The sequence below is a fragment of the Eubalaena glacialis genome, chromosome 4 (genome assembly GCF_028564815.1).
Source record: "Eubalaena glacialis isolate mEubGla1 chromosome 4, mEubGla1.1.hap2.+ XY, whole genome shotgun sequence".
In the NCBI taxonomy this organism is placed as follows: Eukaryota; Metazoa; Chordata; class Mammalia; order Artiodactyla; family Balaenidae; genus Eubalaena; species Eubalaena glacialis.
In genome coordinates, this window is record NC_083719.1 from 180,609,630 (window position 1) to 180,621,115 (window position 11,486).

Consider the following 11,486-nt stretch of genomic DNA (forward strand, 5'->3'; position numbering starts at 1 on the left):
CTTCTATCCTGTTCCTTCTCCAGATTTGGCACTGGGGGTGGGAGGGGGGCGGAGGGGAACCCAGATTAAATACTCTGGGAGCTTTCTGGAGCAAGGAAGGGCCCACCTTTAACACCCCACCACCCCACTCCTGCATTGTGAGCGGCAAAATGATGTCATAGACCAGCGGCCCGGCCCCCTCTCCCTCCCTCCGCCTGTGCTTGCCCCAGGCCTGGCCTCGGCCTTTTCTCTCCGCACCCCCCTCACCCCAGAGGAAAGTGGTCTGCCTTGCCAAGCAACCCACGCGACCACTTAACAGCCATGGATCCAAATCGGGGCAACCGCCCGGGGCCCCAGACCTCCCCAGAGGCCCCCAAGCCTAGCCTGAACCCCTGCTCAATCCTGGCGAACAATACCATGCCGCAGGACTCCCCCAGCATGGTGGGCGACAGGTTGCCCCCAAAGACCCGGGCGGTGGTCATCGACATGGGCACAGGCACCTGTAAGGTGGGCTTCGCGGGGCAGGCCCGGCCCACCTACACCGTGGCCACCGTCGTCGGCTGCCAGCCCAAGAAGCCGACCACCACCGGGCCGCCGGTGCTGGAGACGTTCATCGGCGAAGCAGCCCGCACTCGCCCTGAGCTGATGCGGGTGCAGCCCGTGCGGAACGGCATCGTGCTGGGCTGGGACGCAGCCGAGCTTATCTGGCGCCACGTGCTGGAACACGACCTCCGCGTGACCCCCCGGGACCACCCGCTGCTGTTCTCCGACCCGCCCTTCAGCCCCACCACCAACCGCGAGAAGCTGGTGGAGGTGGTTTTCGAGTCGCTGGGCTCCCCCGCCATGTATGTGGCTTCCCAGTCAGTGCTGTCCGCCTACGCGCACGGGCGGGTCAGCGGGCTGGTGGTGGATGCGGGCCATGGGGTCACCTACACGGTGCCCGTCTTCCAGGGCTACAACCTGCCTCACGCCACACAGCGCCTGGACCTGGCGGGCACCCACCTGACCGCCTTCCTGGCGGAGACGCTGCTCGGCTCCGGCTTGCCCCTGGGGCAGCAGGACCTGGACACGGTGGAGAACATCAAGCGCCGCTACTGCTATGTGGCCTCCGACTTCCTGAAGGCACAGGCCCGGCCCGAGGGGGAATGCCGCCAGACCTTGAAGCTGCCTGACGGGCGGATGGTCACGCTGGGCAAAGAGCTGTTCCGGTGCCCTGAGCTGCTGTTCAGCCCCCCCGAGATGCCAGGGCTGTCGCCCGTGGGCGTCCCCACCATGGCGAAACAGAGCCTTCAGAAAGTGCCGCTGGAGTTGCGGACCGACGTGGCCCAGAACGTGCTGCTCTGCGGGGGCTCTTCACTCTTCGCCGGGTTTGAGGGTCGCTTCCGCGCTGAGCTGCTGCGCGCTCTGCCCCCAGAGACCCACGTGGTAGTGGCGGCCCAGCCCACCAGGAGTTTCTCCGTGTGGATCGGCGGCTCCATCCTCGCCTCGCTGCGCGCCTTCAAGTTCTGCTGGGTCCTGCGGGAGCATTACGAGGAGCAGGGGCCCCACGTCGTGTACCGCAAATGCTGCTGACCCGGGGCAGGGGTGGGTGTGGGCGCTGCGGGGTTGGGGGGCGTTATGGGCAGTAAAGTTTCTGCTACCCAGCCGGCTCCGTCCTGCCTTCCCCCAGGGCCTGGCCCGGTCCACTGCTGGACCCACCCAGATGCGCCTGGTTCTGACCCCACAGACCCACCCTCCCTGGTGGGCTACCTCCCAAGACATCCCTGGTTCTGCCCTGCCTTGACTCACCTCCCAGGAGCCATCCCCTGAGACACCCCAGTTCTGACTCCCTGACCCTCCGTCCCCCACGATCAACCCCCCTACACACACACACACACACACGCACACACACACACCACCATGTGCTAACCCTGTCAAACCCATCTCCCACAAGCCTAGTCTCCCACCACACTCAGGTTGGGATCCCCTTCCCAAGCCCACTCCAAAGATATCCCTGGTTCTCAGCACCCCAAATCCACCCACTCTTTGGTTTCCCGGGTCTGATTATCCAAAGTTCTCTGACACCCTGATGTTCTGAACATCCCTCCACAAGTGCTGCATCCCCACACCACCACAAAGATCCAAATTCTGACCCTCAAGGGTCTCCCCTACAACGGCACACTAAAGGATCCCCCAGTGTTCAAAGTCCATCCCCCAAGTTCCACCCTCCTCCAAAGCTCTGACCTCCCCACATGATTTGTTTCCCCAAGCTCCTTCCATCCAGATGCTCCCACAACCCATCCCCCATCTTTACCCCCAAAGAACACCAAGTTCTGAGACCCCCAAAGCCCCCAAGATGGCCCCCTCTGCTCTCAGCCCACGCCCCCTTGCTCTGTAACTCCCCCAGAAATACTCCCACGTGGTTTCTCAGTGCATCTCCTGACCCCATTCCTCAGCTCCTAGAATATCCTCCCAGGAAGGCTAGGGCCCCCAGGACCATCATGTGATGACCCCAGTAATGCACCTGTGTTCTGAATCCCCCAACTCCCTCCCCAAAGACATTTTCCCAGGGTTGCCCTCTGGTGAACCCCAGGACACCCCACCCTGGTGTTCTCAGACTCCCGGAACTCACCCCCAGGACCAGCCACAAGGTCCCATCCCATTAGTTGAGACACCAATGGCCAGTGACATTCACAAGGACTGCCCAGCGCAATGTGACCCTGAGGCAGATACCCCAGGTGAGGGGTCCCCCTGGACACTGGCTCCCTCCTGCCAACCCCACACAAGTCTCCAGGGCCAGTCGTCCTGGGCTGTCCATCCCCACCACCTTCCGTTCCACTAGTGTTTCATTCCAAGTTCACCATCTCCCCAGACCTCTCTCGGCGTATTCCTACTATGCCACCCCACGGGCTTTCTCTGGGACCTGCCCTGAGGATGTCCTATGAAGCCTCTACTGCCCCACCTGCAGGGTGGAGGGGCTGGACATTCTCCTCGCAGGGTGCCCTCAGTCCCCTCTCCCTGCTCTGCCCTTATCCTCAGCCACCGAGGCCCCTGCTGGAGGCAAGACCCTTTGTCTTTATGCCGTCTAGCCCAGCCCAATTAATGTCAGGACCCCTGGCCAGCAGCCTGGACACATCCTCCCAATGTAGCAACAAAATAAGCCTGAGATGCCAGAGCTTATCCACGTTCACGCTGGGTCCAAGGGATCATTCATTCATTCCTTCAACCAGTCAATGCTTATTGAGCTTCACTCACAGGCTGTCTTTGTCTCTCCCTGAGTCTGTGTGTCTCTTTGTTTTTGGTTTTTATTTGCTCACTTGATGTGTTTTTCTCTCCGACTCACCTGCCAGCACTAGTTCTTATGTAGGAATTTTCCAGAGTGGAAACTCCTATATTCATGGAGCGTGTGAGCCCACCCTACTTATCTCCTGCATCTGCCATCAGGCAATGGAGGGAGTGAAGGCCCTGGTCATCCCCACCCACCCTGTACCACTGTGTCCTGGGCAGTGGCTCCAGCCCCCTCACAGGCCAGTGGGTGGTCCTCAGCTGAGAGGACAGCCTCACAGACAGGCTCAGATCCCCATATCACAAACATGCAAGGTTGGACCCCTCCTTTGCCTTCCCTCTTGCAGGCAGCCTCAACCTGTAGAATCAGCAAGAACTCCCAGGAGGTTATGAAGTGGTGAGGGGAACTGCTCATTCTTCCCACCAGGGGGCAGCACCTCCAAGCACAAGGCCTTAAGGGCAGAGCCGAATTTAGAACCACGATGGCTGCAGCAAACCTGGCATCCCAGACCCACCCCAAACCATGATGTCAGGGCACTGCCAGCCACACACACACAGAGGAGGGATGTGGGACAGGCTGAGTCTCAGAAGCCACAGGAAGTGAGGAGGATGCAGAAACCCCTGCCACCTTTGGGCTGCTGGGAAACACAAAGGACACTCATTTAGACCAGACTAAGTTTCCCCCAGCTCCAAACCTTCCCTGGGATACAGATTTCCTCCACAACCCTCTGGAAATGTGCCCTCCCATTTGCACACTCCCAGGGATGGGGAGCTCACTACTTCAAGTCTGTGTTAGAAATCTCAACTCATGGACTTCCCTGGGGACGCAGTGGTTAAGAATCTGCCTGCCAATGCAGGGGACACGGGTTCAATCTCTGGTCCAGGAAGATCCCACATGCCATGGAGCAACTAAGCCCGTGCACCACAACTACTGAGCCCGCGCACCTAGAGCCCATGTTCCGCAACAAAAGAAGCCACAGCAATGAGAAGCCCGCGCACCGCAATGAAGAGTAGCCCCCGCTCACTGCAACTAGAGAAAGCCTGCGCACAACAACGAAGACCCAACACAGCCAAAAATAAATTAATTAATTAATTTTTTTTAAAAAAATCTCAAGTCATCCCAGGAGTCTTAGGTAAACCTCTGCAGTCTGCTTGCCAACCCCCATCCAGAGCACTGAGAGCACCAGAGACCCTGAGCCCCCCACTCAGGCCCACACGCACCCCTGGACTCTACTCTCTCCCAAACCCAACATCCTCAACTTTTTCCATTTCTGGCTTTAAGTCATTCACGCACCCATTCCACAAACATTCATTGGCCACCCACTACATGCCCGGCACCGTGCTCAAATCTAAGGAAACCACAGTGAACAAGAAATGGGGTCTCAGCCTCCCAGACCCTCCTCGGAAGGTCTGACCAGGTCACTTCTTCCATCAACTTCCAACTGCCTGATATCTGTTCCACACACTGACCCACAAGTCCTTTCCTTCTTATGGCCTCAAAAGCACCCACTTCCTTCCCACCCCAGCCCAGGCCTCTTCATTGCTCACCTGAAGGATCGTGGGAGCCTCCTCCCTGGTACCCTGGTCACCTCTCTCACCCTCTGGAAGGCCCTTGCAGAGGATTTCTGCAAAGCATAACTTAGAACCCTCTGGTGGAAAACAAAACCCAAGTTCTTATGATAGCTCTGAATCCTCTGCCAACCTCTCCAGACTTCTCCTTGGCTTTCCCTCCCACCACCTTCACCCCCAACACACCAGTTGCCTTTCTGTTCCTCAAACATACTGTTACGGGCTGCATGTGTCCCCCCCCCCCCAGAATTCCTATGCTGGAGATTGGGATTTTAAAGAGATAGTTAAGTTAAGATGAAGCCATTAGGGCGGGCCCTAATCCAATACGACGAGTGTCCTTATAAAAAGGGGAAATTATGACAACACACAGAGGGAAGACCATGTGAGGACACAACAAGAAGACAGCCATCTACAAGCCGCAGAGAGAGGCCTCAGAAGAAACCAGCCCTGCCAACACCTTGATCTTGAATTTCTAGCCTCCAGAATTGTGAGAAAATAAATGTCTGTTGTATAAGCCACCTAGTCTGTAACTTATTTTGTTATGGCAACCCCAGTAGACTAAGAGAGATTTTACCAAGTGTGGTTCGGAAGGTAGTTATAATGCCAGCTACAACCATGTGGCCAAGTACAGAAATGAGGGCTATAACTGTCGTGAGTATTTCTCTCTTGCTTTGTTATGAATATGTGTGTATAGTACATATATACACACATATGTATGTATATGTGTATATATATATATATATATATATATATATAAACCAAATATCTTTGTTTTCTTCCGCCTTTTATCTCCATATCATGTAACATAAGATGTATTGACTTTATAGCATAGTATTTAAATATTGTTCACTTTACATCATAGTATTTAAATTAGGGTATCAAAGAGAAGGGTAAACGTAACTCAATTACTTTATCTCCTCACCCTGAACAATGTTAAGACAAATGACCATTCAAAAAATAAATTAAATAAATTACAAATAATTTTTAAATGACAAATGACAAATGGAGTAAACTACAGTTCATAACACAAAGGGACAGTGTCCATAATATATAAAGAGCTCTTGGAAACAATCAATAAGAAAAATGTTACAACAGTCCATGGAAAAGTTAACAAAGGATATGAACTTTGAGCTCACAGAGAAAGAAACACAAATGGTTCTTAGTCACAAGAGAAGATTCTCAATCTCATAAGGGAAATGAACATTAAAACTACACTGCAAGACCATGTTTAACCCATCAGATTGGCAGAGATCAAAAGGTTTGATAACTCCCCAGGTTGGTGAGGCTCTGGGGAAACTGGCACTCTCTGATTCTGATGATGAAGAAGGAAACTGGTACAAACCCTTATGCAGAACAAATGGTAATATCTACCTAAATGACAAATGCACACACCTTCCAAGCCAGCTATCACACTTCCAGGAATTTCTCCTTCAGATACACTCACTCGTATGTGAAATGACATCAATGCAGTTATCCACTGTACGCTGCAGCACTTTATTGTGGCAAAACATAGGAAAAAACATTATATGTTGCCAACGTTATGTGACAATCCATGGGAACTAGTTACATAAATGTCATTCAAACATAGAGGAATACTACACAGCTCTTAAAAAGGAACCAGCAAGCTCTGTTCACTGACATGGAGTGCAAGCCAACATATATTTTAAGTGAAAAAAAAGAAGGCCCAGAATGGTAGGTTACCATTTGTGTAAAAAAAAAAAAAAAAAAAAAAGGATTAAAGGGATATGTAGATATTTGCTTGGAAATGCCTAGAATATCTCTAGATGATCTCACAAGAAATCTGAGTGGTGGCTGCTGCTAGACCAGATTTTCTCAAGTTTTATTTCATTATTACGCTTTAAGGAACAATCATTTTTAGACATTTTTTTTCTTAATTGCCCCATACAAAAGTTTAACACAACAGAGCTACTATGTATCTATACTATATCTATACATATATAGTCTGTGTATACCTGTGCTTTATACATAAACAGATTTTTTTGCACACACCCCCAAACCAATTTTCACTCCTTTGGGGACAATATCACCTCCACTGAGGATTGATGCTCTTGGGGAGGTGACCAGGGAGCCTTTGCAAAGTGGGAAGGAGACTGCTCACTGCCTGCCCTTGTGAAGTACAGTAAATCCCCTACATACAGACAAGTTCCGTTCCAAGAGCACATTCGTAAGTCAAATTCGTTTGTAAGTCCAACAAAGTTAGCCTAAGTACCCAGCTAACACAATCGGCTATATAGTACCATACTGTAAAAGGTTTATAATACTTTTCACACAAATAATACATAAAAAACAAACAAACACAAAAAATAAAGGAAACATTTTTAATCTTACACTATAGTACCTTGAAAAGTACAATAGGACCAGCTACATCACCACTACATTTAAGCTTGTTTCCGGACATCCTGGGCTTGAAATAAAGATAGAGTACTGTACAGTAAAGTACACAAAAGCACAACCACTTGTAGAGGATGAACACACATGACAATGTACGCCAGACACGTGAACTAACTTACGTGATTGGACATGAGAACGCACGTTTGCATCTTTGAAAGTTCCTTCGTACGTAAGGGACTTACTGTATTAGAATTTTGAAACATGTAAATATGTTTATGGGGGGTGAAGTAGAAAAGAACAGCTTTATTGCTTTGCCAGGCGAAGGGGGCCACAGGGGGCTAATGCCCTCAAAACTGTGTGTCCCTGTGAATATATATTTTTTTAATATGGAGATTTATTTTAGGTTCCTCTGGTGTCCACCCAGGTAGCCCTATTTTCTTTCTCTCTCCCTAGCTGTGATCCTTTGATTTGTTTGATTCCTTGTCAATTCCTTGTCAATGGTGTCTCCCGCCTCGGCCTTGAGTTTCGGGAGGGCAGAGGCCCCATGTGTATCATGTACCCAGCGCACAGTCATGCCCAATAAACGTTTGTTGAATGACTAAATGAATAAGCTATGACTTTGGCTGAGCTAAGAGGAATCCTCCTACATAGGGACCCCTCTTCCTCTCTTCCTCCTGACCCTGGAGTCATAGAGACCAGGGTTCTAGCGTCATCTCTTCACATGCTGTACGACCTTGGATAAGTAACCAGACCTCTCTGAGTCTCACTCAACGCACCTGTAAAGTGAGGGTGACATCAGTGCTCACTGCAGGGAGACTTTATAAGGATTAAGTCAGATCACACAGGTGCTCTGGGAAGTATGGAAGGATACATGTCAAATTGCCCTTGTCTTTGGGGCTGTGAGGAGGGACAGGGGAGCTTTTCCATTTACTCTGTATATTAATGCATTGTTTGAATGTTTTACAATGCAAATGCCTCCATAGAAATAATTCCTTCAAACCATTTTGAGTAATGCATAAAATGGACTTAACACACTCGGTACACAGCAAGTGCTTAATACATGGTGATGAGGCTGCCATTTCAACTAGAGTGTGCCAAAGACAAAGTCCATGTCGTCCAGCCAGCCCACTGGCCACCAAGAGTCTGGAGACCCTCCCCCAAGAGTTTGACCAGAGAGAGAATCCACCAAGTCACCTTAATCCAGACTGCCTGTCCTTTGGGGGACCCAGCAGACGAAGTCTTTGGAGGAGGTGGGGTCATCCCACCAGGTAAATCACAGACCAATTGGAGATTAAGGTGGGGTGAAGATCGCACGGCCAAAAAGTACAGCATCAGAGCTTGGCTTCCTTTTAAAATTTGACAACCTGTTTATCATGGAATTCTTTGCATTAATTTTTATTTTTTTACATATCGCATTGATGCCAGGAGCTGGGGGTAGGGAGGAGCGCAGAGTGATGCCTGCGGGTAGAGGGTTTCTTTCTGGGGTGATGAAACTGTTCTGGAGTAGACACGGGTGATGGTTACACAGCCCTGTGAATGTACTAACTACCTCGGAACTGTACACTTTCAAAGGGTGAATTGTACAGTATGGGAGATAATCTCGATTAAAAGCATTGCACTGAAATATTCTTTACTTTATAAGCCCTAGAGATCTAACGCACAGTATAGTGACTATAGATAACAATATTGTATTGCCATCATCAGATTTGCTGAGACTGGAACTTAATTATTCCGACCACTAAAGACAAATGATAATAATGGACCGCGACAGAGGTGTTAACTATCACTACAGTGGCAATCGTGTTACAATATATAAATGTATCAGATTAGCGTGTTGTACACCTTAAAGTTACACAATGTTATATGCGAAATATATTTCAAAGTTTCTCCACTTTGATTACTGAGATGTTGGGAGCCCCCTTAAATTTGCTCATGAGAATGCCCCACTCGCCTCACCCTAATCCCAGCTGCGTGGACAAAGACACTAGGAGGTGGTGAGGAGATGATGGTTTTCGTGAGACTGGCCCAGGAAGAGAGACAGGAAGACCAGACTCCTCTAGACCTTGGCCGCAGGGCCTGCTTCCCACGGAAACCAGGAAATCACCGACACCACCACCCACACCCCCAGTGGGGTACCTGGAGCCGCTGATCGCACCCCCCAGCCAGGTCACTGCCCCAGGAGCAAGAAGGAATCAGCCAACACCCCACCGCATCCCAGCACAGTGAACTTAAACCCAACAGGGAAGTTTAACTCCCGACAGACAGGGAATTCTGGTTTTAGCAGCATTGTTCACACAATCACACACACAATCACACACACACACACACACACACACACTTACCCCAGCTATCACCTGGGGCCTCTTGAAACTTTGTATGGACAGATGAGGCTGCCAGATGTGGGGAAGAAAGGTGGAGGAGGGGGTACTGGGCTGGGTGACAGGGTTCAAGATCAGGGGCTAATGGATTTTCCAGGAACCCCACTCACAGCTGACCAAGCCACCAAGCAATGGGTGGAAAAGCCCAGCCCACCTGGTTGGCAGGTACCCCTCAGGGGGCAAGTCAGCTCCAGGGCCTCACTATCTTCCACCCCGTTCTCACCAGTCCATGCCTTCCCCAACCTAGGTTGCCACCCCCTTCCTCACGATGGGCACCCAGCATCCCTTCCTTCTCCTCCATTCTGCCTGCCCCCCCCTTAGAAACCCATGACTCTCTTTTGCAAGAAGCAAATGTGATCACATTCCTCTCCTGCTCAATATCCCTCCATGGCTCCCTATGGCCCTAGGGCTAAATAATTTTCCCAGAACCCCAGTGAAGCCTGGACCAAAGCCCTGCTAACCCCCCATGGCTCCCCATTGCGTTCTGTATTCCATTCCCAAATGCTTCTTTCATTCCCTGGAACTCAGCACTTTCCCTCCCGGCTCAGAGCCTTTGCACAAGCTGTTCCCTCCACCTGGAACACTTTCTTTTCTCCTGTCTTTCCCTAGTTAATGCCTGTATCCCTGCTGCAAATCTCAGCTCTGGGAAGCCCTTTGTGACTGCCCAGGTGGGTGAGGTCCACCAACACCAGGCATCAGTCCAACCTAACATTTATCAGGATTGTACATTATGTCTGTGCATGTGACTCAGCCCAGGTCAGCCTCCCCCAGTGAACTGTGACTTCCAGGAGGTCTGGAAACTGGCACATAGTAGGTCCTCAACCAACACTTACTTGACAGTTTGATTGCGTTCTGCCCAGTGGAAGGAACAGATAATAAACACGAAAAGAAATAAGAATTTTAGATGGTAAAAATACACAATACTATATATTAAATAGTTAACTAATAAGGACCTACTGTATAGCACAGGGAACTCTACTCAATATTCTGTAATCACCTATATGGGAAAAGAATCTGAAAAAAGGTGGATATATGTATATGTATAACTGATTCACTTTTCTGTACACCTGAAACTAACACAACATTGTACATCAACTATACTCCAATAAAAACAATATGCCCTGAAGAAAATTAAACAGGGTGATGTGATGGGTGATCAGACAGGACCCAAGAAGATGAGGGAAGAGCATTCCAGGCCGAGGGAACTGCAAGGGTAAAGTCCTGGAGGTAGGACCCACTTGGTGTGTTTGGAGAACACAGTGGAGTGAGTGGGGGGAAAAAGGGAGGGGGTGAGGGCAGGTCGTGCAGGCCCCTGTGGGCCACGACAATATTAAACTTTACCCAAGCTCTGTGATCTTGGAAAACGGTGAAGATTAAGAATTCCCCCTCCTCACCCTTCATGTTCCAGGAAACTGCTTACTATAAGGAACCACCCTCTCATATGACTTAGATGAGTCCCACAGATGCATACTCTGGATTTTATATCTCAACTTGACTGGGCCGCAGGGAGCCCAGATATTTGGTCAAACATTATTTTGGGTGTGTCTGTGAGGGTGTTTGTAGATGAGTTAACATTTAAATCAGTAGACTGAGTAAAGCAGATTGCCCTCCCTGATGTGGGTGGGCCTCGCCCAATCAGTTGAAGGCTGACTAGAACAGAAAACTGACCGTCCTCCTACTAAGAGAGAATTCCACCTGCCTGACAGCCCTGACTGGCTCATCTGTTTTCTGGTCTTTGGACTTGAACTGAACAATCAGTTCTTCCTGAGTCTTGAACCTGTAGCTCTTGGGACTTGCCAGCCTCCATAATCACATAAGCCAACTCCTTATAATAAATATATATGCCAGGCTATAGACATATACCTAAATCAATAGACAGATCTACAGATAGATATCAATATAGATAGATGGATATCTAGATAGATAATCTAAACAGATAGATGA

At 49.9% G+C, this 11,486-nt stretch overlaps 1 protein-coding gene across 1 annotated transcript; it reads left to right on the top strand.

Annotated features, from left to right (window-relative positions):
- The first annotated feature begins 300 nt into the window (after positions 1-300).
- On the top strand, positions 301-1,551 carry ACTL9 (actin like 9). The gene has a single exon (XM_061188799.1). It carries the CDS (start codon positions 301-303, stop codon positions 1,549-1,551), a length of 1,251 nt encoding a protein of 416 aa, XP_061044782.1.
- Positions 1,552-11,486: the final 9,935 nt, after the last annotated feature.

Coding starts and splice junctions, on each gene's coding strand:
- ACTL9 (XM_061188799.1), top strand. CDS start 301: ATGGATCCAAATCGGGGCAACCGCCCGGGGCCCCAGACCTCCCCAGAG.